General features: G+C 38.6%; 1 protein-coding gene and 1 long non-coding RNA gene across 2 annotated transcripts in view; both read right to left on the minus strand.

Moving 5' to 3' along the window:
• The window catches only part of LOC148596399 (uncharacterized), a 384302-nt gene that overhangs the window by 16087 nt on the left and 340679 nt on the right, over positions 1 to 27536 (minus strand). The window lies entirely within an intron of this gene.
• The window catches only part of OTUD7A (OTU deubiquitinase 7A), a 57828-nt gene continuing 31970 nt past the window's right edge, over positions 1679 to 27536 (minus strand). Inside the window, exons 6-13 of the mRNA XM_088520036.1 lie at positions 20314 to 20415; positions 18808 to 18935; positions 18260 to 18372; positions 11801 to 11928; positions 10041 to 10190; positions 6750 to 6864; positions 6406 to 6490; positions 1679 to 3802 (exon numbers count right to left, since the gene is read on the minus strand). Of these exons, the coding sequence (XP_088376162.1) occupies positions 2372 to 3802; positions 6406 to 6490; positions 6750 to 6864; positions 10041 to 10190; positions 11801 to 11928; positions 18260 to 18372; positions 18808 to 18935; positions 20314 to 20415 (2252 nt within the window). The 3' untranslated portion in view covers positions 1679 to 2371. The remainder of the gene's footprint in view (positions 3803 to 6405; positions 6491 to 6749; positions 6865 to 10040; positions 10191 to 11800; positions 11929 to 18259; positions 18373 to 18807; positions 18936 to 20313; positions 20416 to 27536) is intronic.

A 27536-nucleotide genomic window follows, 5' to 3' on the forward strand; every position in this document is an offset into this window, starting at 1 on the left:
AATAGACATTAAATTTGCCAGTCTATTCAGACAACCCTGTTAATATTCAGAAGATAAATTCATTTTTCAAAACAATTCTTGTAAGCAGTCACAATCTATTCAATAACTTAGAACCGGGTCACTATTTATCTACATATTGACCGTCCGTAAACTTTTTTTTTTTTTTTTTTTTTTTTTTGAGTAGTACCTCTTAAAAATATATTATACCAACAATTCCTTTTCAGAATGGGAACCAGTAAAATCTCCTGATGATTTTTTTGTTTTACATATGCTTTGTTATTTTTCCCTCATTTTGCAAAGATACAACTGACTCAAACACATGAGCTAGTGTAGCTGGCTGCTCAAGCACAACCCTGAACAGAAGCATTTCTCAGAGTATCAGAGGCTACTGCCACTTTAATGCTCTAAGAATTGTTTATTATTATTATTTTTTTTTATTTCTTGAAGCTTAACCCTGTCAGTTTTCCCCATCTTAGTAACAAAGACAATCAAGTAGGATGTTTGATGTGCTCTCACATGATCTGGTTTGCTTCTACATGATCTGAAATCACAGGTTTCTTTGGAAATGAGAACATAGATATAATGAAAACTGTTAACTAGAAACCGACCGTGCATACCAGCGTACACAACTGCAGACATGGGTTTCAGAGTCTGCTTACCCTAAAAACAGAAGTTACATGGAGTTTTAACGTCTCATTAAGTTTGCCAATATCTCCCTTTTATGAATGAATGCAAAATTCAGCAACATTCCCTGTATGCTCTGCATACCACAAGAAATACGAAGTACAGGTCTGGATTCATGAAACAGCGAACATGGCAAAGACCACGACACCTTGGACTGGCTACTGGGAACTGTTTTGAAACTAGGCTTTGAATTTTCCAACATGCAGAAAACCTACACACGTGGGCAGCTTGAAGCAAGTGCTCAGCTCCACACATTGCAGCGGGACCCTAGCCAGCGCTTTGAGCTTTTCCTGAAAGTTAATACCTATCTGCACGAATCTTTCTTGTTTCACGGACTGTTTTGTACTTGGCTTTAAGGCTAACTAGGATTAACTGTACTCAAGTCAAATGGTGTCAAACATGTCCAGAAATGGCAAAAAAAGAATCTATTTTGTGTGGGCCAGAAAAGTTCGCTGTTCCGTGGAACAGAAGTCACTCATGCTGTGTCTCTCCACTAAGAAATTCTGAAAGCAGCACCATCTGTTTGGATAAAATGAATTATTTTGCAAAAATACAATTTAAATGGCCATTACTTACAAATGTAACAACATTAAAAACCTATTCTTATTACATTATACTTGTTGATGGTGGAGATGTGTAAAAATGCAACAATTTGAGAAACCTACTAATCTCACACATCTTCTTTAACAGCATTTCTGATATTTGCTTTACAGACATTCTTTACGAGCAAAGTTATTTTTGGAAGTATTGCATATATTATGCAACTGTATGGACAAAAACCCTCTTACAAATGTGATACTCTAAACTGATCTTAAATTTCCTAGCTGGTGATCAAATTTTGCAAATCCATCCCCAAATTGTTAGCCAATTTTAATACTTTTCTCCATTTTAACAGCAATGAAATTGCTACCAAAATTCAGGTGCCCAAAGCTGTATTATGTGGGGGTTTTGTTCAGATATGAAGTCTTGCAAACTTCATTTTTTTTTCATAAAACCTTTTTAAAAATTAAAAACAAAGAAGAATGGCTCAAATCTACCTTTTTATTCAAACTTAGAAATACGTGGTAAGAACTCACAATTAGGAAGAACTAAGACCTTATGAATTCAGACCTTCACTCCCATTTTCCTGAAGTCATTGCATTTCAGACAAAAGTGAGTATAAACATTAATAATAATGCAGCATGCTGCTATGTTAAGAATGTGCAGTATGCAAAATCACTACCCTTCAAAAAAAGGGAGGGGGCTGTGAAAAAAATATTTTTTACTGAGAAAAAATACTCTAATAATAGCTATAGAATTTCAAACGTCTACAAGGCAGACACTGCCCCACTGAAACGCCACATCTCTAGTATTTACCTTCCCCTGTCATTCTACTACCTGAGTGATGTCAGTGTAAATTCAGGCACCATTAGTAAATTTTTGACCAAACATATACACAGCACTGACAAAGGAGTAAATAACCCTTCAGCTTACCAGTATATGTAAAAAAGACACTGACAAAATGGAAAACAACACATTTTTATGATAAATTAATCCTATCATCACCCCAGAAAAGTGAAAAGCCGAAGACTCTTCACTCATCAATGCTTTTTTTTTCTTCTTTTTTAAGAATTCCTTCTACTGCAATTCAACACTGTTTACTTTGTAAGTAAGAAAACGATGGAACTAAGTAGTCACAGAAGAATCCTCAATGCCTGTGTCCCTTACTTTCTCTCTCCCGCCGCTTTAACTCTTCTTTGTAGCAATATGAACAGTAATTTTCAGTCTCAGGACGACCATAAAAGGAACAGTTCTCCTTCTTACAGCGGTTCTGCTGGATGGAATATATGGGGCAAACTGTGCTTCTGCCTTGATTTTTATCATTGTTCAACCAGGTTTGAGGAGCATCCTCATCAACATATTCTAAGTTGTCTCTGATATCACCAGTATTGAACCCATTTGTATACGTCTGAGACTTGTGTTCTGTGGGCATAGCGTAGCTCAGCGATTCCACCGTGTTCACTGTACGGATACCAGATATCCGGGCTGGGCTGTAGCTCTGTGAAGACAGGGATCTGTTCTGCTGGGGATAGGTGGCACAGGTTTTTAGGGTGCCAACCACTGGCTTATAGGTATCATCTTGGAAGCTCGATGGCTTGGAGTTGACATCATGCAGATGGATGACGCTTTGCCTTTGAACGGGTGGGGTATGGCTATAGTGGGCAGATACCGGAATGGGTCCACTTTTCTTAGCACCGTTACTAGGTGAAGAAAATGACCCTGGAGTGGGACTAGTGCGATCTTTAAATTTTAAGACCAGCTGAGTTGTATGGCTTTGAGGCAAGACGGGTGATGCCCTATCCTGAGGAGATGTTTCTAGCTTTTCTTTTGAGTATGCTTCTGGTTCCGTTTTCTTGCCAGCCGACCCGTTCAGTGCAGCCTTTTTCTCAGCATCCCTTCTCTTCTGCTCCTGCTCCGCGTTGAACCGCTCTTGTGCGCTGGTCAGGTAATAGCCAATCATCTCCTCGTGGAACTGATGCCTATGGCTAGTCAAAAGGAGGCCAGCAAAAATAAACTTGCGTTCGCCTTGCATGGCAGCTCGCAGAATATTGAGGCTGAGCTTCACATCCGTGCTGTATTTCCACGGGTCAGGCTGCTTGTCAGAGAAGCATTTCGTGTTCACCTTTTCAATGGGCGAGTTGCCAGCCTTGTCAGTGGGAGACGGGGTGGTCTTTTCAGAGGGAGGGCTGCTTGCAGACTGTCCAGTCTCCTCTTTGCTCCCTTTTCGAGACTTAGACTTCTTCTCTTTGACCTTCTCTACAGCATCACCATTTTTCCCATTCCCTGAATTGGCTCTGCTCATTTTGCCATGCACCAGGCCTCCAAGACCACCCATATTCTTTTTCAACTTGATTCCCAGGGTTTTACTGAGACTTCCAATCTTATTGGCAACTGAATCCGTCCTGTTTTTGTCTTTATCTTTCCTCTGTTTGTCCTTTTCTTTTTCTTTACTGTTTTTGCCATTATTGCCATTGGAATTACTACAGATGGATTCTCGGTCCGAGTCCATTGAGTCAGCCAGAGACTGAACATCTTCCCCTGTTGAAGCTGTAGGGGATTCTGGTTGAGCCAAAGGGGCCTGTTATGGAAAATTAGTTATAATTAGATACAGCAAAGTCAGTTTCACACAAGGACTTGGTGCAAGTAAACAAATCTAATGTAGATTTTGACATTACTTTTATGCTACTTCTCACATTTTAGATTGGTTTCTTCACAAGATAAGGCTTATTTGGCTGGGGTGAATACCTATCATCTTCCTACAGTAGCTTTTGGCTCATCACAAGCCCACCTGCAGAGCAGATGTCCCTGTCTGCAAATGAGCGCCTGGCAAGCGGAGAGCCCCACGTTGGGGCTGCTGCCGAGGGGGAGGCCGCAGCTCAGCCACAGCGGGACCCCCCCCAAGGCCTTCACGGGGAGGCAGCCACAACGCAGGGGTGGCCGGGAAGCACGGAAGGAAGCGGCTGTTGTTGTGTAGGCAGGGAAATGATGTTCTGCGGGAAGGTGCTGGCAGGATGCAGAGCACAAATCTGCATGTAATAGCACTTCAAAAGTTACAGTGTTCACATAACATCTTATTTAAATGAATCTCTTCATTATCTGTGGTCTCCAGTGCATAAAAATCAAAGCTACCACACATCAGAGCTAAACATTTTGCCTGAAATATTGAACATCCATCATAGAGTGCATTAAGGGACACGATCATGTACACTTACTCCTGTCAGAAAGAATCCTGTCAGAAATAAAAGGTAGATAAAGTTGGCATCAATATTCTGAGTTTCAATTTATATTTTAGGTAAGGTCATAAAGCATCTTTCCTGAAAATGTAAGCAAAAGGATCCTAGGATACTATAAAATTTGGCTCTGTTCAGCAAGTCTTGCAAAATGTCTTCACACCAAGGCTGTTTCTCAGGCGTAGTTTTGCATGACTGCATCACTTTACAGTCAGTTCTAATCTGGCTTCTCCACTGATGCTTAGCAAAACTTGGCAATTTCTCTCAAACTTTGCCTGTTTACCAAATCTGTGAAATTTCCCCTAAAAGGCTGAATTAGGATTCTGAAGAGCCAGGGAGGATTCAAACTTGGCAACCTGACCTAAAAGAACTAGAGAAGACATTCCTTTCACAGAGAGGTGATCTTCATTTTTGATTAAATATTGGCAAGTTCAATTCAACCATAATGATACTAGAAATATAGGTGAATTTCTATTTCATCAGTCCATAACACACCCTGAAAGTTTTGTGAAGATACCTTTAACAGATATCAATTATACATACTTCCTGGAAAAAAAAAAAAAAAAAAAAAAAAGTTGTGTGTAAGAATAACAATTTCCAATAAAAGTTTTGCTTTGTAAAAACAGTATTTTTACCTGAAATTTGCTTTTTAAAATCTTCAAAGTTCTCTGTGTGACAAGTCAGTTTAGAATTTAGCAGAGGAAACAAGTAAACTATTTAGTCCCAATCAAATCTGGTGGTCAGTATTCCATGATAGTACATTAACCCTCCTTGCTCAAGAGGCAGCAGTCCTGGCATCTTTAACCAGCCACCTTGGCTAGTTAGCGGTACTGTGACAGTAAAAGCAGCAGAGAGGGCTAGGCCAAAGGAGATAAGAGACTGAGGGAATCCTAATGCAGCTTGTCCAGGTTTAGAAACACTACTCTGGATGCTAAAAATCAAACTAATCTATAGTAGAACAGAACTAAACTAAATGTGGAAATTCATATCACTTATGAACAGTAGCAATCAGAAACACTTTTTATTGCTGATTTTTTAAGTACTGCTTAAAGCATAGTCCAGAACTTTATTACTTTCTGCTAAATGAGGCCAATCTGCTGCAATAATGAAAGGCTCAAGTGCATCCACATGCTGCAGTGGCTGCCAAATCGTTCAGATTTGGTAAAGATAAAGATAAACATGAAGCATTTAACTAACCCTAACAACTCCAAGAACTCTGCAGATGTGTATATTCCTGCTGCAGAAATGTGTGCACATTTCTGCCTCCCTGGGGAACTGAAACAGCCTCTGTGCTGGAGCCAACCTGCTGCGAGCAGAGCGGGTCCCCGCTTGGCAGCGGAGGGCAGGAGAGCCGGCCCGGTCGCAGCGGTGCCGGAGCCGCAGAGCGGAGCAGGGAAAGGCAGCTCAGGTCACTAGTTCTCAGGCTCACTGCTGACAACTGCAGGGTCATCCTGCCTCCTCTCCTGCTGCTGCAGTAGCTACCACTTTAGAATGAAACTGAAGAAATACAGGTTTTTTTTCCTTCCTCTTGACTCTTAAACTCTTTTTCCCTTTGTGTTCCATTCCTCCTTTGAAATCCCATCTGTGCAGGCTGCCTAAATCACCTCCAGCCTCTCCTAGCAACCTTTTGCCTCCAGACTAGTCCCTCAATCTCTTCAGTGTAATTTGCAGAGCAATTTCCAGCTGATGAGGTACTAGCTGGGCACGGCTCGGAAACAGCTTTGCCAGAGCAGCCGCCGCTGCTTCAGCAGCGCCCTGCACCCTCGTCAGCCACTGTCTGGTCTGGGAGCTACCCGGCTCCAGAAGTATTCTCATAAAACAACAAAGTACCCAAAATATACAAGCAATGGTGCTATTAAAACTAATAACTAGACAATTTCTAAGGCGGACTGCAATGGCATTGAGGCGCCCCCGCACAAGCCTGGCCCAGAGCGAGGGATGTTCATCTTACCCGTGTTTCAGACGGGATGCGTATCCACGTTACATTCATATAGCTGTGCAGGAGGTTCAGCTTTGCCTCAAGAGACAGAATCAAACTGAGAATGAAAAAAGAAGGGAACAAAGCAGTTAGAAACACTCTGAAAAGAAAAGCACTATGTGGTTGCAGGGAGGGGTTATACTGCTGAGTGGGACAGCAGCCTGAGGTGCCACCGTGGACTGCAGACCCCCCTTCTCTTCATCTATGCGACAAGGGGACAGGAACAAAGCTCCACTGTTAGCAGGTGGCCCAACACTGGGGGCATGCACGGCTCAAGACACTCCACTGGTCATACTGGGGTTGCAGAAGGCTCTTACTTGGCCAGCTTGGTGTTGTCATTGTCATCCTTCCCCCACTCCCAGTCCTTTCCGGGATCCACCGCAAAGTGCAAAGGCAGCAGCTTGTGTTCTGAGTCAGTCAAGGGGATCACCGCTGACGTGGAGAAAAAACAACAACAGAAAGATTTAGCTGTGAAAAACAAAGAGAAACAAGAAAGGGCAGTAGCCAAGCGCGCTGCACAAGGGTCCTGCCCTTCCTGCAGAACACCACAAAGGTCTGCAGAGGCTCCACGTCCTGGTGTCAGGAGCGTCTCGCTCTCCTGTCCTCTCCCAGCTCTGCTGCGGCTCTGCCTTCTCATGCGGGTCTTCACGACTGCTCTATACTCAGCACGCACAGACTACACGGCGACACAGTCAAAAAGAGCTATCACTCATCACCATCAATAACGTAAGGGAAGAGCACTGTGAGCTTTAATTAGAGCCAGCAATTTGCTCCTATTTCATTAGAAACCTAAAGCTAAAGCTGTTGAGTGACTGGGTGGGACTCTCAGGATTGTGCAGGTCACTGCTGTCCCTCTCGCAGCCAATCAGGGAATTACATTTTCTATACAGAAACCTTCCTGACTTAGCCTAGGCACTCATATTCCAACAAACCCCACCTTATTGAAGGTTTACTGTGTTATTGGCTATGTATTGTTAAAGCAGTTTCTGCAGTTCAGTAAATACATGTTGTCATCAAAAGGGTCCAGCTGACATGCTGTCAGCACAAAGGTACAGCATTTATACTTAAATATTGAGTCTGCCGAGCAGAATACATAAAATAAAATCTGCATTTTTAACATGGAAAAGTCAGTATTTGGTTCAGACAGTTTGACAGCTGAAAAATAAAACAAAAAACAACCCACTGCTTTTCTGCTCTGCAGATTGGAAATAAAGTCAAAACTCTACAAATTTAATGGAAACATTGCCCCCTACTGCTTATGATATGTAATTCCTGAAATATTTTCTCCATGTTAACTGCATATGAAGTGTAGAACAGATGGTGATTAATCAACTCTCGCTCCAGATACTGCTTGAAGATGCAAGCATGGAAATGAATACTCTAAGAGAATTTAGCTCCCTGAAGAAGCTCATAGGAGCAACTTGTCCAACCTGTCCAACTCTACAATTGAAGCTACGCTGTAAAACCAGGTGCTGAAGTTTGAGAACCCAGAAAGGAAGAGCAGCAGGGACGGCAACTGAACACACGCATCAGCGTAACCTCGCTGAATCCAAGGAAGTTTTATCAACAAGGGGCTGTGATGGAATAACCGAGAACATAATTAACAGATCCTGATTCCAAAGGAAAACTTACTAACATTCACATTCTGCCAATTAACTTAATTAAGCGGACAGTAATTTGCACTGGATTTACAAAAAGGCGTCCCAATGCAACAAATCATCTGTTTTAAAGGAAGAAAGTGCCTTTACTTTAAGAACGACTTGAGACTATCATTTAATTCAATAAACAACCACTTTTCATAAACAATTTTAAAGCAACCCTTAAAAGCCATGTGTGTCTAATTTATGTTGAAAACACATCTATTAAAATGCATACTGATACTTATTTTAATGAAATCTTAAACTCTAAGTAGAAAAAGTTTAGAGGAGATTTTCTACGTAGTGTCACTGTATTGTCTTACTTAGAATACTATGGCAGTGCCGTCTATCTCTACACAGAAATGTCTGTTAATCATCATTTTTTTAGGCTGTGAGTTGAATGTAAGCCCTATGCTCACTGTAACGGATAGTTTGGGGTTGGTATGAAGCACTGACATCTTCATGAAACAGGTAGCTGCTAAACTCACTGAGATTGAAAATTTTCTCTCTGCTGAAAGAGATTCCTTCTCTCCTGGGGAATTCCATTTACTAATAGTGTTTTTTAGTAAGTTTTCCCCAAGATCCTAACATGCAATTTTTTTTTAATGTCCAATTGCAAGCAAAATCAATCACACTCCTCTCTCAAGCAATGCTGTTGATTATAAAATCCAGCTTAATCAAAGACTTTGCAATGTTGCTGCATTATTGTAGTTAAACTTGATTTTGGATGCTCTCTAGCTGAAACCACACTTTTTGAAATACAGTCTTCAAGTGCATAGCAACAGGCATACAACAAAAGTAACAGCAGGTATTTTGCCCATGCCAGGTTTAAAACACCCAGTGGGGACTTTCCGCTCCCTTCCTCAGTTTGGTATTTTGCCTTCCATGCTGTGAAGTCGCTGCTTTTGCTAATGTTCATGCCACAAACATCCTTATTCATCTTCTACAAAGCGCAACAGCTTGGCTGCCTCTGCAGACGCCAGCCAAGCAGGGCGCTGACGCAGCTGCTGACACTGCTGCTCCAAACCACGGGCCCCTCTCGCCGGGCCCTGCGACTGGGCGACAAGCGCAGGGCTGCGGGAAGCTCCGGCCTCCCGGATGGGCCTCAGGAGGGGTAAGAACTGCTCTATTTTCCTTAGTGCGTGTGCAAAGACAAAAAAACACTACTAACAAAACAAACTATGAGGCAATCTTTAAAAACATAAACATGGAATATCTGAAATAATTATTGCATGACCATGATATGTTTCAAACCGCTACAGTTCTTTTCTCCCCATTTTAAAACTTTACTTACATATTTATCTTAAACAGTGAGATTTCTTCTTATTTTACTCCTACATCAGCTCTTCACTAGCAGCATTATTCCGTGACTTCTCCTAAGTCATTTATATGGCCAAAATCTCACTCTAGACCTGCTTCTTTATTAACTAGATGGTCAGCAATAACTTGGATAACAGAATTGTAGATTTAGTCTACCAGGGGAGCACTCAAGTACTAATATACTCTAAAACATCAAAATGATGAGACAGAACATTACAAGTGACTTTTTCCTAAATGAGAAAAAATAATAGCATTTAACACACAATGTAAGAGTGCTTTTTTTTCTTTTCCATTTCATGACTTCTCCATGATAATATGACTCACTAAGTACCCTTCCAAACACTTTACTAATTCTAATTAACAAGCATCTTCAGGAACCCAAAATTAAAGCAGATATCAAAGCCTGTCCCTATTTACATACGTGGAATGGCCCCAAAAGCTTAAAGTGCAAAAGAGTGGGTGCACAAGGCCCAGAACTGAAGCGTTCTTACCCCCAAGGCTGGGATTAGACCAGTGAGGTTTACATTCCTAATTATGTAGCAATAAAACTCAGTGGATACAGTTTCCCTTCTGGTACAAATACACTTCCAGGTTGTTGAAAATACACACGTACACACTACGTAACATTGAGCTGCTATGTTTAGAGCATACCTTGTTCTCTCTGTTGATCTTTTTGTTCCATGGAAACAAGAGCAGAGAAATGTGCCTGATCGTAGGCAAGGACAAGAGGTGAGCAATGACATCTGTTTGGTAGAACTTCAAGAGGCAAATAAATTCCTCCAAATGGGATAGGTGCAAATGCTGCAAAGAAAAAGGGGATTCTTTAACTATGTGAAAGGATGGACATTAATGTTGGATCTGTAACATGCAGCAATTGTGCTCCCAGATGCAGGAGACAACATAGAAAAGGAGAAGGCAGTTTTGAAGGGAATCATATGATCGGACAAAATTTCATTATAAGAGGCTCCTGAAGCACACTATGAACTATGGATGAAAACATTTTGCACTCAAACATATATTTTTTTCCCTCGCTCTAGCTGTTTACTAATAAAGACATTAGTGTCTTCTTTTAAAAGGTCATTGTGACTCTCACTTGTGTGTGGGCCTGTACTTGCCTGGAATATGTTTAGTTACAAGAATAGTTTCCAACAATCAGCAATAATACACTACCAGTTCTATCAGTTCTTTTGGCAACATAACTCACATGAGGAAAAATGGGGGGTTGGACTAGATGACCTCTAGAGGTCCCTTCCAACCTTAACGATTCTGTGAGGCTGTGGTTATTGTCACAAAATCAGATGGGCTATAGGAGAAACAAAAATGGGAGTAGCACAAAACTGGGATAGGAGAAGCTTGAGAGAATGCTTTTTCTTGTTTTAATCAAGAGGTATACTTGTGGTATTTACTATTCTATTATTATTGGACCCTTCCATAATATCAGTAAGACTATACTGCTTTTAAAACTACATCATGGTGAACAAATGAAAATTATGAAGGACAACAATAAGAATTCAATAAATTATTCATACTTAATATTGTTTTAAATGAATTGCACTCCTGCTTGCATTGAATGTTTCAAGTGGAAGAATTCAAAAAGCTTTTAGTAAATGGTTTACATGTGAAAGAAATCATACATTTTCTAAAAAAATGCATTACAGTATATGATTGGTTCTATAAGTTATTTTATTTCGTGGTAACTTTTGTAATTTCACTATTTTGCAGAGGTAAAAATCAAAATTTTATGTGAATTGAAAAAGGGCCTTTCCTGTTAGCATAACAAGTAGATGCTGACAATTTTGTTTATTGTTGACTGAGTTATCTAATGGAAAATCCAAAATCCCTCCAAATCTCTCTGAAATCCATTGTTTCGACAAAATATAAAGGTAGAACGTTTAATGACAACAGAAGAACAAAAACATACGGAATGAAAAGGACAGAGAGAAATCAAAACTTTAACAGAGATCAGTGATTTGAAGGAAACAGTATTCCTTGAATTTTAATATTTTAAAAATATTAATGCCTGAACATTCATAGCATTTCATATTATTTTAGTTACGACTCCAAACTAATGAGAACTAAAGTGCTTCATCTACTAAAATGTTTCAGACTTGTACTGGTATTTGTTTAAAGAATTGTATGAATTTTCTAAGAAATACGTTGTGTGCTGTAATTCACTGGATACTGCAGTTGTCACTGTCCTTCAGTGAGAGTCACCTAATTATCTAGTATTTTTACTTTGACTTAATAAATATAGCCCTAATATTATTCTGATTTTTTTCCTCAGAAAAAGGCAGCAGTAACCTCAGAAATGCTGAAGTATGTTGTACCTGTGACTTTTAGTTATGATAGATCACCATTGATGCAATAAAAATAGGTTAATTAAAAATAAATTTCCAACAAAAGGCTCTTACCTTCTCCCCCTGAGTCCCTTAACATTGTATCTGCTACTACAACGATGGGTCTTCTCAAAATATGGGCTAAGACAAAAACATGGAACTCTTCCAAGCTCTCGTACACCGGATCTTCTGCATTATCGACCCTGGAAGACAGAGCACTGCAGCTTTAGGGACACACAAGCAGCTATTTACTGCAAGTACTGAAATAGATAACAAAAACGAAACAACAAAAAGCTAAAGGGTATTTTCTTTTAATCTTTTTAAAGAGAATAATAGGAACACAGAGAACGCTTTCACCTGCAGACTCCAAGTCATTCTAGTTCACTGATAATATTTCACAGCTGACAATATATTTTCTGTAATTATCATCCACAATTAGTCCTAAATTCTCAACTACAGAGATGGCCAAAATGAATAAATTACTTATTAAAAGAATTTGACAGAGTCAAGTACATATAATATGTTATAAGAAAATGAGGCTGAGATACACCAGTCCTATCTGGGATGATCTTCAAACAGTTTCTGTTCTGTTCATAACCTGATGCCTGGCAGGCACAAACACTGACAGAACAGGCAAAAACAGAAAGACAGGATGTCTATTCAAATAGAAAATTGTATCTGAACGTTGCAAGAATATCTGTAAAGACCTGTATTAAATTACATACCTACCATTACCAAGAAGAACATAGAAATAAGATATGTAGGAAAAGTGGGCATGTGTACAGCACGTAGAGCAGATTTGCACTTTCTTCAGGTCAGTACTGTATAGCTATAACGTGCCAAGGCTACCAATACCTGGCAGATAAGCATATACACCTATTCTCAACAGCATCGCATGCCAGAAATACAAATTTAACCAGATGAACTACCACCATGTTTATGAAGACAGCTAATTCCTTAAAATATAATGTATGGACTAGCATCCTCAAAATCTTTTTAAAAATATCTCTGCTATCTTATTATCCTGAGAAAGTTAGTGAGTTTTCCCCACAAAACAGGCAGTTACATGTGCTTTGTGGCTCAAAATTTCTGAAAGTAATTACACAGAGATTTTATCTTAAAGAATATGTGCTGATAACTTCTAGTGATGCACTACTGATCACTGAATGCTATAGGGTACTTTTCCATCAAGAATGCAGTGCAGAAAAACTGATTTAAAATTCAATGAAGAAGAAGGAAAAAAAAGCCTTCTGATCCTCAGCATCAGCACGTTTTGGATCAGACCCACACTATGCCAGGAAACGGAACTGCCCAACATATTTGAAAAGCAAACTCAGGAAGTCAATCATTTATGAAAGAGATCATTCATTCATCTGGACGGTAAGAATAATTCTCTCTAATTCTCTGCTTCTCTAGCTGAACATTTTGAGCCATTTTACAACTTCCAAAGCATTTTATTGCTTTTTAAAAAAATTATTTTCTGGATTTTTTTTGTGGTTTCCTTTCCTATATTTTGAGTCATGAGAACATTTTAAAGCTTTGCCTGTGTTACCTCTGCCATAGGGGAAGATAGAAAAACTGCAATAAAAAATGGGAGGGTTGACGGCAGGAGACCCAAGCAAAGGTGAGAGGCAGCGGAAAGCGCGTCTGCCCGGAGCAGCTTCTGTGAGGCAGGACAGGCAAGGCGAGCGCCCGGGGAGGCAGTACTGTAGTACTATACACTATAAAGTACTACAGTACTATATACTATGAAGTACTATAGTACTATAAAGATAGTTTGATGGACCCAGAAATGGAAACAATCAGGCAACCATGCATGTACACAACAGATGTAAAAAAAAAACAACAAACCCTTTGGAACAGTGAACTTTCCTGTTTATCCATGTGGGACATGGTTAAAAGTTCAGAAAAATAAAATCATAAGCTTATCTGTGTAATGTATGTGACTCCACATAGGCTTTTTACCACAGTTTACACATTTTTCAGTTCATATACACTCTACCTAAGAAAATAAAGCATCTATAGAACATCTCCCCCTTTGAAGAAATGCAAAATACCAAATGTAGTTGTTTAGAATTTTTCAGGAAGCTCCCTGAACCACTCAGAACAGGTGCCTTAATCAACAGAAAGGACTTGGGATCATGGCAATTTGTTTTTTAATCCTTAATTTGCTCCTAGACACATGCTAATCAAAACAAACTGTCCAAAAGCCAGTGTTATTTGAAAGCTTTCACTAACAAATATGCCAAACACATGCTGTGTTAAGAGCTTGGAGAGATACCCTGCAATGTATTGTAAGGATTTTTTTTTTGGTTGGGTTTCTGTTTATTTATTTATTCTTTTACAGATACCAATGACATAATTCCAAAAAATGAGACAAAAGTCAACAGATTTCTAGGTCAGAAATCCCCTTATTTGTGCATGATTAGTTCAGTTAAACCAGACACAGGCATTTAGACATTTATTCCTTCTTTCAAGCAAGGATTACAAATTATATATTTTCTTAAAAGAGATTCAGAAGGAATCACTGTTAAATAGCACATCTCAAGCAAGGGCTTCTTTCTATCAAAAAGGAGATTACAATCTGCTGTGGTTAGATTCTTCTATCCAACTTTGTGGTTATGCACTTTGATTATTTTATTCTCAGGCAAACAAGTGCTGTTTTAACTTGTTACAAGAGATTTGGAAACCACAGGCTGGAAAATGAAGACTTTGATGAGGATTGGCTAGCATGCCACAAGAGAGACCAACAGACACAATTTGCGTTCATGTGATAATGTCATTTTGGCATTAGAGAGCTAATAAATCTGCCAAATACAGCACTTCACCACAAAACCCATTATTAGTAAGTGACTTCACCTTAAAGCCCAAGGAGAACTGAACTGAACTCAAGCAACTATTTCAGTCATGTTTCTTCTGTATTCAAACACATTTCAAATAAACATTAGAAAATTCTATAACAGAATGAAGAGAGGATAATTCATAAAAATAAAACATAAAAAATGACACTAACAGATTCAGAAAGGGCTGTTCCATCCACAGCTCTGCTGAAGCACACCCGCTGCGCAAGGCAGCATCCAGAACAGCAGAGCTTGTCCCTCACTCGCCACCAGCTCCTGCTTGACTCCCACTCAGCCATTTCTTTCCAGAGGAAAATCAAACCCAACCACCACTATACAGTGATAAAGACACCTGACTCAAACTAGAAACGGCTGCATGTAATTAAAGCATTAACTTACTATAAGATATTTGTGAAAAGCAACAACCAAAAAGAACTGTGTGGGCACTGCTCCAGAACACACAGGCCAAATCCAGGGATGATCCTGCAGCCCCGAGGGCATCCAGCCCAGCCTACAACTTTGTACTCCAGTGTTTCATTGTAGCACAGCAGAATAAAAGTCATTAACAGCCTGGTGCAGATACAAATTCTCTGCTCAAACAGCGAGACACCTGTACTTTTCTGCTCCCTTTTGCCCTTCCCTCATCTTGCCAGGAAAATTTTCCTGATAACCAGACTAAATTCTCTGTTTTGTAATTTCCTCTTACATTCCTTACTGAATTCTTCTCCATGATGGGCTGTGAGAGCTTTCCAACATTTGCAGTCAATTATGTCACCCTAATAGCTATTTCTTAGCCAAAAAGAAGTTGGAAGAACTATCTTCTCGGCAAGATGATATGACACGAAGATTTTATTTTCTGATAAAATATTTTGACTTTACTCTTTCTAAAAGTTTTTTTTCCCCCTTAAATCCTCTAATCTATCATTCTAATTAATGAAGTTTCTAGATAGAGCTGTTTCAGAAGGACCTTTATCCCTTTGGTTAAATGATGTCAAGCCTGATAGCACATGAAGTCCGAAATTCCTCTGAGCTTCTCTTATTCTTCAATACCACATCACCAAGTTGCTTGGTTCAGTATTAACAGTCACATCTGCACACTTCAAATGCCTCTCCTCTGTCACATCTGCTTTCCATTGCTTGTTCGTAGTGGTCAATTTTGTTTCACTATTGCCTATAATTTATCTAGGCTGTGTTGCAGGATTTGACTATCATTTCTAAGTAGTCAGTATGAATTTTTGCAAAGATTAATGAGAATGAAAAATATAATCATTAACCTTTTTCTATCAGTGCCCTTATAATTACAGTGAAAGAGTTAAATGGGAACAGCACTCCTGTAATAAGTAGGAAGCACAAAAAAACCCCACAGTTTTTAAGTAATGTCTTAAATGATTAAGTGAATGACATTCTTCTCTTATACGACAATGTGTGAGAACGCTTTTTCCTCCAGTTCCCAGATCTACAGGAATACAGTAAGCACATTTCATCTTGGATTTTATACTGCAATATTCCAAATACATAACTCAGTCTGAAAACTCCCAACACATTTGAAAGCTACTTCTTGTTTAATTGCTCAGTTTTTGCTGCCTTAAATATAACTCTAATGACACATGCAAAGATTGCAATAGTCTTCCCACCCTCCTTACCTTTCTCAAATTACTTGACTTAATAAGGCACCTCCAACTGCATGAAGAATATGAGACAGCTACTTAGAACCTCCCAGTTAATACAGTAAGAATGGCAGCCACATCCAAAACCTGTCTTAGCTGCTGCCAGGACTCTACATGACATTTAGCTTTAAGCCCTAGTTGCTTTCCAAGAAGCAGAGCAACAGTGATAATCAACTACCACTAGAACAAGCTTTGAAATCTTTGACTGAATACAGCCTGCAAAATGAAGGAAGGGCTTGTAATTTTGTCTCGTCAGTGGCAGTGGTCAAATTTTTAACAAAAAGAAAGGGTGCAAGATATTTTCCTTTTTCAAAGCACTTGCTTCAATTTAGCCTTGCCTTTGTTTGTAAACAGAGATAAATGAAACAAGATAATTCCAAGATGTTCTTACATTACAGAAAGATGTGCAAATCAGTTTCAAAACATGACTTTGCTCCAGAGTTAGCCTGTTCAAACTGCTTGAAGGATTCCACATGTTGGAAACCAGAACTTAATAACAAGATTTTCCTGTTCCATCTTTGTCTCTGACTTGTAGCTCTCAAAAAGAGCAGGTTCTCAACAAATAAAAACTCCACAGATTCAGTGACAATTGCCCATCTCCTTTATAAGCACTTCACTCTCCAAAATGAACACAAGGAGCTTGCAAGTGAACAAGGCCACATAATTCCAAATCTGTGTTGTCACCAAATTCTTTTGAAGCAGATGCAACTTTGTTGCTTTAGTTAGTCCTGACCGCAAAGGAGAAAGCCTCATCTATAATTCAAAGGCTAACTTGCAAATTTTCTTAATACTGAACCTTAATAGTAAATGCCATAAACACATCTGAAAATTATTATTTTCTCTTTTCCTTCTCAGGTGCTCTATTACTTTGAATTTTAGATAGGTTAACAGTGAGAAAATAATTCATTATATCACAATTCTTTGGAATGACTGCCACGAGATTTACATATCCATGTTTTTAGTTGCTTAAATTTCTTGGCAGTTCCTCTTTGCTTTCACTATTCATTTAAAAATGAAAAGTTTTACTGGAAAAATTAACTCTTGTGTTTTTAACTTGACTTCTTCCCATGCAAACTATGATGAAAACATAAAAAGAAAAAAAAAAAAACGAATCCTTTATTTAACAGTGGAATACTCTATTTTAAAGTTTCTGAGAACTACAGTTAAAGATGAGTGACTGGCTGGCAAATGCAAAATCTCCATATCAGGACACCTCTAACTGGAGCACACAGAACCTACGCACTCTGTGAAACGTGCAGAATCAGACAGACACAGTGAGGTCATGAAAGACTGGTGGTAAATAGTCAAATTTAATAGAATTGAATTGAATTGCATTAGAAGACTAAAGCATATTTACTGCGAAGTATCTTGAAACAGGGAGGGAAAATTAAAAGTGAAAAAAAGAAATCCTTATGTTTCGAAATACAAGAAGATGAGATGTATATTGTGACTGACAATTTGCAAAACGGTTGTTTTGCCTGATGCTTTTTGTGGTCAAAGGTTTTAAAGGAGAAAGCAATGTAATATATTTCGAAGAAAACGGAAGATTTTTTACTCTCACTGTGTTCTGTGCTCCATTTTGTCACTTATCCCAAGCAAATTTTTCCAGGTAAACAGCAGCCAGAAGAAAAAAAAAATAATAGAACAGAAGTTCTGTTCTGGTCAATGAGAAGTAGAAGCTTAATTTCCTTGGAGCTAAATGCTACCAGCTCCATGCTGTCTTAGCAACTAGAAAGCTAGGATTTACAAAAATCAGACTCTTCTGGACCCAAAGTCAACTCAAGATAGTGTAGTAACCTCATGAGTAGACTCAGACCAAATGCTAAATAGTATTAGGGAATGGTTAGACATTTATATTCTACCAGGCAAAAAAAACCAACAACAACAAACACCAAACCACGAAAAACAACTGGTTGAAAGGCAGTTTGTCAGCACTACAAATATCATCATTAATTTGAAGACATTTTGCTGTTTAGTTTTCCTACTGAGAGCACAACCCAGAAGCTTGTATTGTACCCCAGACTCACCCGCCACCAGTGCCTCCGTTTTTGCTGAAGTGGGTGCGCGGCTCACTTGACGCCAGCTTAAGCAGTTCATTCCATTCCCGTTCCCACTCTTCCTCTGTATATACTAAGCCCGACTAAGGAAGATAATGAAATACCTTTAAAATTATGCTGATACAAAATATAACTAGAGTTCTGCAGTGGTATTTACAACTAGACAATGTATTTTGAGTTTCAAAGGCAAAATATGGTTTAATATTAGGGGTTCTATGTTCACCTTGTCTATACAGTCATCATCTACATCATCTAGTCTATGTTTAGTTTTGGAGACTGAAATATAATTCGTTACAAACCATCTCAGAACGTGTTAGATATGAAACTGTATATTTCTGCCCACAATGACAAAAATACATCTGCATTTGAATACTCAAATTCTAAACGCAAGTATCTCTTTTCAAATGAAAAACTGAAACACAGAAAATTACGTAGCAATTAAACGTTCACACCAAACTTGAGAGGAATACTCTTGACCCTATATGATGTTAACAAGACTGTCCTCAGGGTACACAGACCTCCTTATTCTGCTGAGTCTGTTGCCATCTCCATCTTCTTTTCAGGGCTTCCCTTTCAGCTCCAGTTCTCATCATAGTGTAGAGTGCTTTACGCAAGACAAGGTCCCGATCATGAAAACCCCACATCCCTACAGCAGCACAAGACGACACTCAGTTTTAAAGAAGCTACAGTGAAATAGAAACAGTATCAATACAACCAATATTGTTTTAAAGCAAAAACCAAAATGAATGGCTCATTCATTATTTAAGTTGCTTTTAGTAGCAAAAACATCATCCATTTTTAAGGTTTGCTAATGAAACCACCAATACAGACAAGCTAGTGAAAATTCTAACAAATTTTAAAGATTGATTAAGGACTTAAGACTTGAGTTGATTCAGTGTTTCGTTTCCTTGCAACTTCAACTTTGCTGTAAGTAATGGAATATTCAGTATAGAGGTTTTGATTTTAGCTGGAATTTCCAACATGGACACTAGAATGGTACTGACAGTTGTATCTCAAATGATGATAGAGACACCCATAAGACTCTGCTCTTATACAGCCTAATGATTTTCCTTCGCTCTGAATCCTAGAAGAGAGATGAGCATTCGTGATGACTGGAAGTCTAAAAATACAAGCAGCCACAGGCTTTCAAGATCCTTTTAAGATAATAAAATGTCTTATGTACTTGAAAACTGTACCCTATGATAAAAGAGAGTGAAGCCTTCACCAGGACATTTGCCTATAGGCAGCCATGTTTCAATTATTATATTGTCAGCTGCTGTCAATTAATATGTTTATTTCAAACTTTTAAAGTCAAGCATTTGCTATAAATAACATAAAATTCCTTGAAGTTGAAAATAGAGTAGGCCTAGATAAAAGGGCTCTTAGAAACAATAAAATCTGTTTCTCTTGTTATTTCTTCCAAAAAAAATCAAGTCTTTCAATGATTAAAAATCTCTATATTTCTAAAAATTCGTCTTTGGGAGTTTTATTGGTGCAAGATTTTAGCAATAATAACAGAAAAATGAATTTCCTCAAAATACTTATAACAGGGAAGACCTGTTACAGGTTTTCAGTTTCACGGATTTTTTTATTTATTTGGTAGCATTTGAAGGAAGCTTTCAAAGGTCTTGTATTAATGATTAATGAACTGGAATTTATTTTTAATTCATCCCAAACTCTCTCCCCCATGTAATTAACATCTCTAAAGCATGAACAGAGATAGTAAGGACATACTGTGTTCTTGAAGATAGTAGGACCACTGTTTAAAAAATGCAAACGAAAAAATGTAATTTCTCAACCACAATATAGACAACCCTGTAGAAGTACCAAAGCTGCACCTGTACCAGGACTGCTGGATTGGGCTCAGTATGGAAAACGTGAATCACTGTCATCTGTGATTAAAGCTTTATGATACTGTTCCAGATTCATGAAAGTCTTTGAATGTCATGTGCTTGAGCTTTTTACAGGGATAAGGAAGAACAAATATTATTGGTAAAAGACTTGTTGCGCAGATTCTCCCTTACCTAAAGAGGCAGCATGCAAGAGGCAGTTTCCATCGCCTGTTGTAGCCAAGGGAAGCAGACGTTTGCAGCTTGTGCACACTGTGGACCACCAATTCAGTCGTCCTGAAAAGAAATCACACATTAAAATGGCTAAAATGCTAAAACAAGATAAACACTGAGTACAGGCATATGTGATGATAAATAATGTTGAAGGTTAACTGTAAAAATCCTTTCTGACAAACAAACTTAAATGTAATGCTAGAAGGACAAACTAAAAAAGATTAGAAGAGAACTATAAATGTGTATTAGGTAAGATGAGAGAACCTTTAATTAATCTGCAACTCCCATTCTCCAATACTTCACTCAGTAAAAGATTTCCAAGGATTTCATTGCCTAAATACCCTTTTGAAGGTGGGTATCAGTTTCCAAGTACAACAGCCATCGGCATCCTATATACAGATCATAGATGATATCAGGGCACTCAAGTCTTGGAAGACAAGGATTGTGAGTGATTTAGGAGTACAATTGTTTCAGTCGCGTGGATTGTTTCTAGTGCTGATTCTTTTCCCACTTACTATAGTGTAAGGCATGCTTTGGTCTACTGAAATCAACAGCTACACCACCAGAGAAGAATTAAAGATGAGACCACAGGGACAGCCCAAGGTCTAGGACAGCATGTAGATTCCTCATTTGAGAACATCACTTAGAAGATCCACTTACCCACCCTTGCTCTATGAAGTCTATTTTATGCATTATACAACAGAGATGGATGATGAAACAGAATGACAAGAGTACAAATATTCAGAGGCATCTGGATGAAGCAAACAAAGGCACGAAGAGTATCAATGTCAAAGACAAAATTGAGTATGTGACTCTTAGTTCATGAATTGCACTGTGGTAGCTTAGTGGAATGTTTAGTTTTGGCTCACTGATTATGTGATTTTTTTTTTTTTTAATACTAAGAAAGAAAAAGTGACTAATTATGTAACACCTCTGGGAACAAGGAAAAGCAGATGATTAGCAATGATTAGTACAGCTGGTGTATTTCCTGAGTCTTTTTGGAAGGCTTTAAGTAACATGCAATTGATTCCAGTGAATAATGCAATAAGCAGACTGTGGTGACTCAATTTCTTTGTGTTTGTACGCTTTTTTCAGATTTTTTCTTCCTCAGTTCCTTTATTTGCTATCTGAAGATATAGTATCTACATATGGCTTAAGGTTAAACCCCCAGAATAGAAATGTTAAGTTCTAGGCAATGAGAAAACTTTTCTCTGTTAATATTTTTTTGTTAAAAAATTTACTGCCTTGTTTGTAACAGCAGGTAGTACATAATAGCCTAAAGCAGGTAGTGCAAAAAAAGTCTAAAGATACTTTAGCATGTGACCCTCATTGCTTGCTTCAGAATACAGTACTGAACAAAAACCCATGCCATTAAATTTCATTTAGCTTGAGAGCTACTGCACTTTAAAGGTAAAAATGCATTTCAGATCCATTACTAAACACTCTAGGTAATCCTCATATGATTTCAGCTGCTAGTTTGTAAATGCCTAAAATCTCAGACTAGTGTTATTAAATTCTAAATTTAATGTGCATTAAAGGAGCTTAATTTAAAGTGTTATTGGACTGCCTTTGGGAATGATAAACCTGAAATAACAAGTTACCATTTTTAGCATATACCGTGTCTGTGGGCTGTGAAATAACAACTTGCCACCTGTCTCTTGCAGAATATTTTCGGTGATATCATATTCAGTAATAAGTTAAACTGAGGTCCCACATAAAGTACAACTACAAAACCCGAAAGAGACAAATACGGAAGCAGCTATAGCAAATCCCTTTAGGAATCAAGAGGAAAGGGGAGCTCAAATGAGGTCCAACATGAAAACAGGTGCATTTCAGCTCACTTTATCTGTCATAGAAGACAATATTTTTCAACAATTAAGACTGACTTCTCCCTCTCATTCTTCACTGGTTGCCATAATTTTGCTGCTTACTTTCTCACTACTTCTACTTAATCTTAAAATACTAATCTTTTCTTTTACAGCAAAATCACTCTGAGAATTAATAATGCCATATTCTAGTACAATGCAATTTGATCTAAATTTTATAGCAAGTTCAAAGCCCTATTCAGGTTTGCAACGTAGCAACACATTATCAAAGAGGCACAAACACATGGCACTGCCCTTTTTTTGCAAGATACTTAGATTTTGGGTGCAAACTCAAAAGTACTTGTCAACAGAATCTTGTACCCTCATGACTGAAAATACTGCAATCAACTACTTTTGTATTCCCATGTTGAGCTGTTCCCATGTTGTGATAGTTCTGCTCTACATAGCATATATTTTTATATATGTATATATTTACAGGTACGTGTGTGTGTGTGCACGCACATTTAAAGAGGGGGGAGAAGGAAGGAAAGACGGTGGGAGAGAGAGAACGAGGGGGGAGAATATTATACAAAGTACAGTGAACTACAGTGAAAGTATTTAAAGCTTTGAAAAGCAGACAAATATGCCTTCTTACACTTCTGCTTATCACCATGTTATGATAAAATATCTGGCAACTCCCCCAAAAGATGCAAACATCAAAAGTTGCCTTCTTGTAAACCTACTGCAATCACTTGCATTAGAGGTGTTAAGCAACTGTTGGGCTGAAAATAAAAAACAATATTTGAGGAAAATAAAATTCAAAACATTTATTTGCTCTGTATTTTAAAACACGGCTTTGCCCTACAATGTTTGTAATGCTGGAGTATTGTGAATATTCACTAGAAATCTTTAAATAATATTTTTCTAAGCCTATGTGTTTTAATTCACAGGTATATCCCTTCTTGCTCCATGACTTACCATAGGAAACTGCAAAGAGAATTGCAGATAGTTACATGACCTGAATAACTTAAAGACAACAAAGAACAGAAAATGCAGATCAAGTATTAATAGGGGCCTGGTTTGGCTTTCAGGATCAGCCTTACATACACACACGTACACTGTATAAGGTGAGAATGCCTGCAGCATGATGTCCTCTAAGCTAAATTCCACTAACAGCAAAAGTAAGAAGATAAAATAGGCATCAGGATTTGTCATGGTTTATGACTATCCCATAAAAGTGCTGCTTTCAGTTTACCAAGGTCCATATTGCCCGAATTGCAAGCTTGTTGGTACATATAAAAGCCAAACTAATTCAAAGCAAACATTATTGTATATAACACTGAAAAATCTCTATGGAACCTCTGCATATACCTTTCATCCCTTTTTCCTTTTCTCAGCAAATAGTTTCCTTATTTTTTTCTGGTTTTGTTTACTAATAAACAAGGCAGTCTTGTTTCTTTGCAGAATTAACAACCAAAAGCTTGCAAGTACATAATGAACAGTGACTTCATTCTTTTTCTTGGCAGGGCAAAAGGAGGTCCCACCCAGGAGAAGCCCTCTCAAGCTCTGGACAGTGGCATGTCATTGAGGTTGCACTGCAAAGCTCCATGGCCTGTCACTGCATCGAAGACAAGCAGCTAGTGCCTGCTGGGCAAAGCCCTAAGCAGAATAAGGCAGACTTCTTAAAGAAGAACAGAATCTACCTGGAAAGAATACCAAAGACAAATAAAGGTCTTTGTCAACAAAAACGTGAAGTGTCTTGTCACAGCCTGTACCGCTTGACCTCGGATTGACTGGGATTGTCTTCTAACATCCTCCTCACTCTGCTGTTCTGCCTCACATAGTTACGTAAACCAGCCTGGGGCCTGTTGCTTAAGAGCACCACTGGAGTAGACCTCTCAGCAGGAAAAACAAGCAGTTCCCTGTGCACTGGTATAATGGCACCCTGCGAGCAGCTTGGTGACATAAAGCTCAGTTTCCTTAAGATAGGAAACTGGAACCTCTCATTTCTTGAGCAAAAATATCCGCAATCTCACACTCCCCAAATAAGAAAATCACAAAACAGCACTGTCAACTTGGAAAGCAAGTCTAATGCTGGACACCTCATTTACTTCCTAAAGCCACAGCTTACACTAAACATCCCCCAGCTTTTCCTTGCACCACAACAGCAGTAATGGCTCAGCTAGGGACCGCGCAGCCCTGCCAGTTACAGCAGCTGAGCAGCACTCAGCCCATCCACAGCAAGACACACACTTGTACTGGGTGCAGGAACCTTGAATCCAGACTTCAGCAGAGAGACTTCAACAATTTATAGGTTACAGGTTTTTGTATTTGTTTCTTACATAACTATCTAAAAGGTCTTATTTATTTATTTTTGGGTTTAGCCCCTTAGTATCATAAATTTTTGCTTATAAGCATTGACATGAAGGAAAATACAAGAACAGCTTTTTTACACATTTGTGTATTAATCATTCATGGACTAGCAACTTTTAAAAATAATTAAAGCATCCACCAGTGCAGTTTTCTGTCCTTTAAATAAAGGATCTTCCAAAACAACTCTCTGCTTTAGTCTGGGTGGATAAAATCAGCTTCCCAGTAGCTTCTTCAAGGCTATTTATCATTAACTTCTGCCATTGAAATGCAATATTGAGTTATGCATGAAAAAATAAGTAAAACTGAGCAATCAAATCAATGCTTCTCTTCTGGTCTGATGCATAAGCAACCCCAGCACTGTCACAGAAGCCACTGACCAGAATGCAAATCAAAAGAGAAAGGTCATAAAATAAGAGGGTGTACAGATATGTGATTTGGCCAAGTTGGCTAAAGGCAACTGAGTATTGAGTCTTACCATTTTTCTTTTTCTTTTTTTTTTTTTTTCCTTCTCCCTTTCACAACCCGAGACACAAGTTTTTCTATAACATTATAGCACTTTACCTGACTCTATGATATGGTATTTGTCATTCATATTTGACCTGAATTACACCGAAGTGCATTTCTAGATTGGAGCTCAGGAAATGAATGCAGTTCTCGTAATTATAACAGTTGCTATAGTGTGAGACCTATTTTCCTTGTTTTCATAATCTCTCTTTCTGTCAGACTATACACTGAGTGCCCACAGGGAAACGTGTGTCTAAAAAATGCACTTGCGACAATATAGTATTTATAGTTGCAAAATTCCTTTCCCACAGACCTCAATTAACATTATCACCATCTGAGCCATCCTTCACTGAACGACCACCCTGAAGACTGCAAGAGAGTTCACAGATCCCTCAACACAGTACTTGCGAGCCCACCTCGTTCCAGCTCCAGCAGTAACGAACAGATGAGTTTACAAGATGCACAAAAATCCCAATCCCTTTTTCAAGTGCACGATGAAACCTAACACAATATTCAAAAAGCAATGATACATATAGTGAAAGTTGCATCCCAGTAGTGGAGAGTGAGTAAAGAGCAGTGTCTTATGCAGATCTTTCCTTGAATATCCAGCGCAGCATTATGGTGTGTGGCAAGAATTTTGCTCTAGGTTTCTGCACATCAGGGATATAACCCAAATATCCTTTCACATACCGATGTAATGAGAGCAAGCGCCTAAGCAAGTGAAGAGCATATTTAAAATCTTACAGGATTTTATAGACATCCGACTCACATGGGCACTTTACAGAACACGTGCTGCAGCCTATTAATGTTAATTTTGCTATCCCAATCTGCAGTTTGTGAGTAGTAAGATGCTCTTTCCTAAAAAAATTTCTCTTCTTGCATAAACATTTTTTCATGCAATTCATGTCTTTAAACCAAAATTCAAATACGCTTCTTTCTTTTCCTTTAACATCATTCCCAGCCTCAGCTACAGAAGGTACTGTCCTGTTTTTTTTTGGTTTTCTTTTTTTTTTTTTTTAATAGACTTTCGACTTTAGGGGGCAGGAAACACACCATATCCCTTCATTTTGATGTCATCCATCAAAAGACAGTCAGACTGGGCCCTCTGTTGGTTACAGGCAACAAGGCTGACTTCATATTAATTTGCTGTCATTTCAGACAACAATATATCTACGATAAGCAGGGTACAAGAGGCTCTGGCAGGAATTACTCTTGCTCTCATCACAAGGCAAATAATGGGAGGACCAACAGTCTTCACTGAGCGCTAACCAGCATTAGGACCAAAACAGTTTTTGATTTTGCCACTTTCATGTCTTGCAAGAGGAACAGAAATACTTCAGTGTAAGTCAACTTATTGCCATAATTAAAGTAACTTAAAGAAAAGAATATTTATTCTAATTTGCAAAGAGATCTGAAAGAGGGTAGTCAGAGGCAGAAAATTTTCAGCAGTTTCAGCAGCTGTTTCAAGTTCAAAGCTAGATAGCTCTGGATGAATGTCAGAAGATGATGTCAGCTCTACGTTCATATATTCCCTGTTTTTAAGGTCCAAAATCCACTATGATCCTCTAGCCTGTACTTCTGTGTAACTGACTGAGCATTGCAATTTCAATATAGCACCTAGCGAAATAATAGAAATTCTGATAGTCCTATGAAATCAGGTGTGTTTGCTTGAGCTGATGGAAGAAAGAATATCTCCTGCTTTTTCCTGCCCTACGTTAGATGATTCTTAATGACACTAGATGCATTTTCTTGATAGGGACTGTAAGTTTTCATTCTTCATTATTGCTTGGTAGCTCTATTTTGTGCCAGTAGCTTTTTCTTTTCTTTTCTTTCCTTTTTTTTTTTTCCCCTCTACCCTCTCAGAAAAAGGCCTGCTAAATACTATTTCATTTTTAAGCACATACTGTGTGACACTGTTATCCAAATATCTCCTGCTTTTCGAATACATTACTTACCAAAGTCAAAAAATGAGCAGGTGATGACATACGATAGCGACCTACCTTCAGCCTGGGACTGCACGCCCTGATCAAGCACCATTTGAGCAGTGGGAACAGGCAGAATAACTATGCATTGGGTTTTGAGAATGAAGCCTTGGATGAATTCACAGCATTACACGAGCCAACGTAGTCAGTAACAGAAAGCAGTCAAAGTCACTGCTGGATTATGTAAAGGTACCCAAGAAACCTGGCTTTATAGCTCCTTTGCATCACCAGGGTTGGGCACAGGGACTCTGAGGTGTACAGAGATGCTGTAGGGATTGAGAGGCAGATGTATTGGCCCAAAAAATAAAGCTCATTTAGACAGGTATGACAAAATTAGAATCCCAGCATTGGTTCACCTTGCATTCTAGAAGGAAGAAAGGCTTGCAAGTATGGACTATGGAACAAAATGAGATAGAGAAAATGGGGTTAGTGTACTTGCCTGGAGCCAGCACTGAGTGCTAACTTTCCTCGAAACCACAGCTATTCACAGTTTACTTCATAAGCAGCTCAGTCATTTAAT

The sequence above is a fragment of the Tinamus guttatus genome, unplaced genomic scaffold (genome assembly GCF_059628265.1).
Source record: "Tinamus guttatus ecotype Peru unplaced genomic scaffold, ASM5962826v1 Tinamus_guttatus_pri_ptg000004l, whole genome shotgun sequence".
Classification (NCBI taxonomy): domain Eukaryota; kingdom Metazoa; phylum Chordata; class Aves; order Tinamiformes; family Tinamidae; genus Tinamus; species Tinamus guttatus.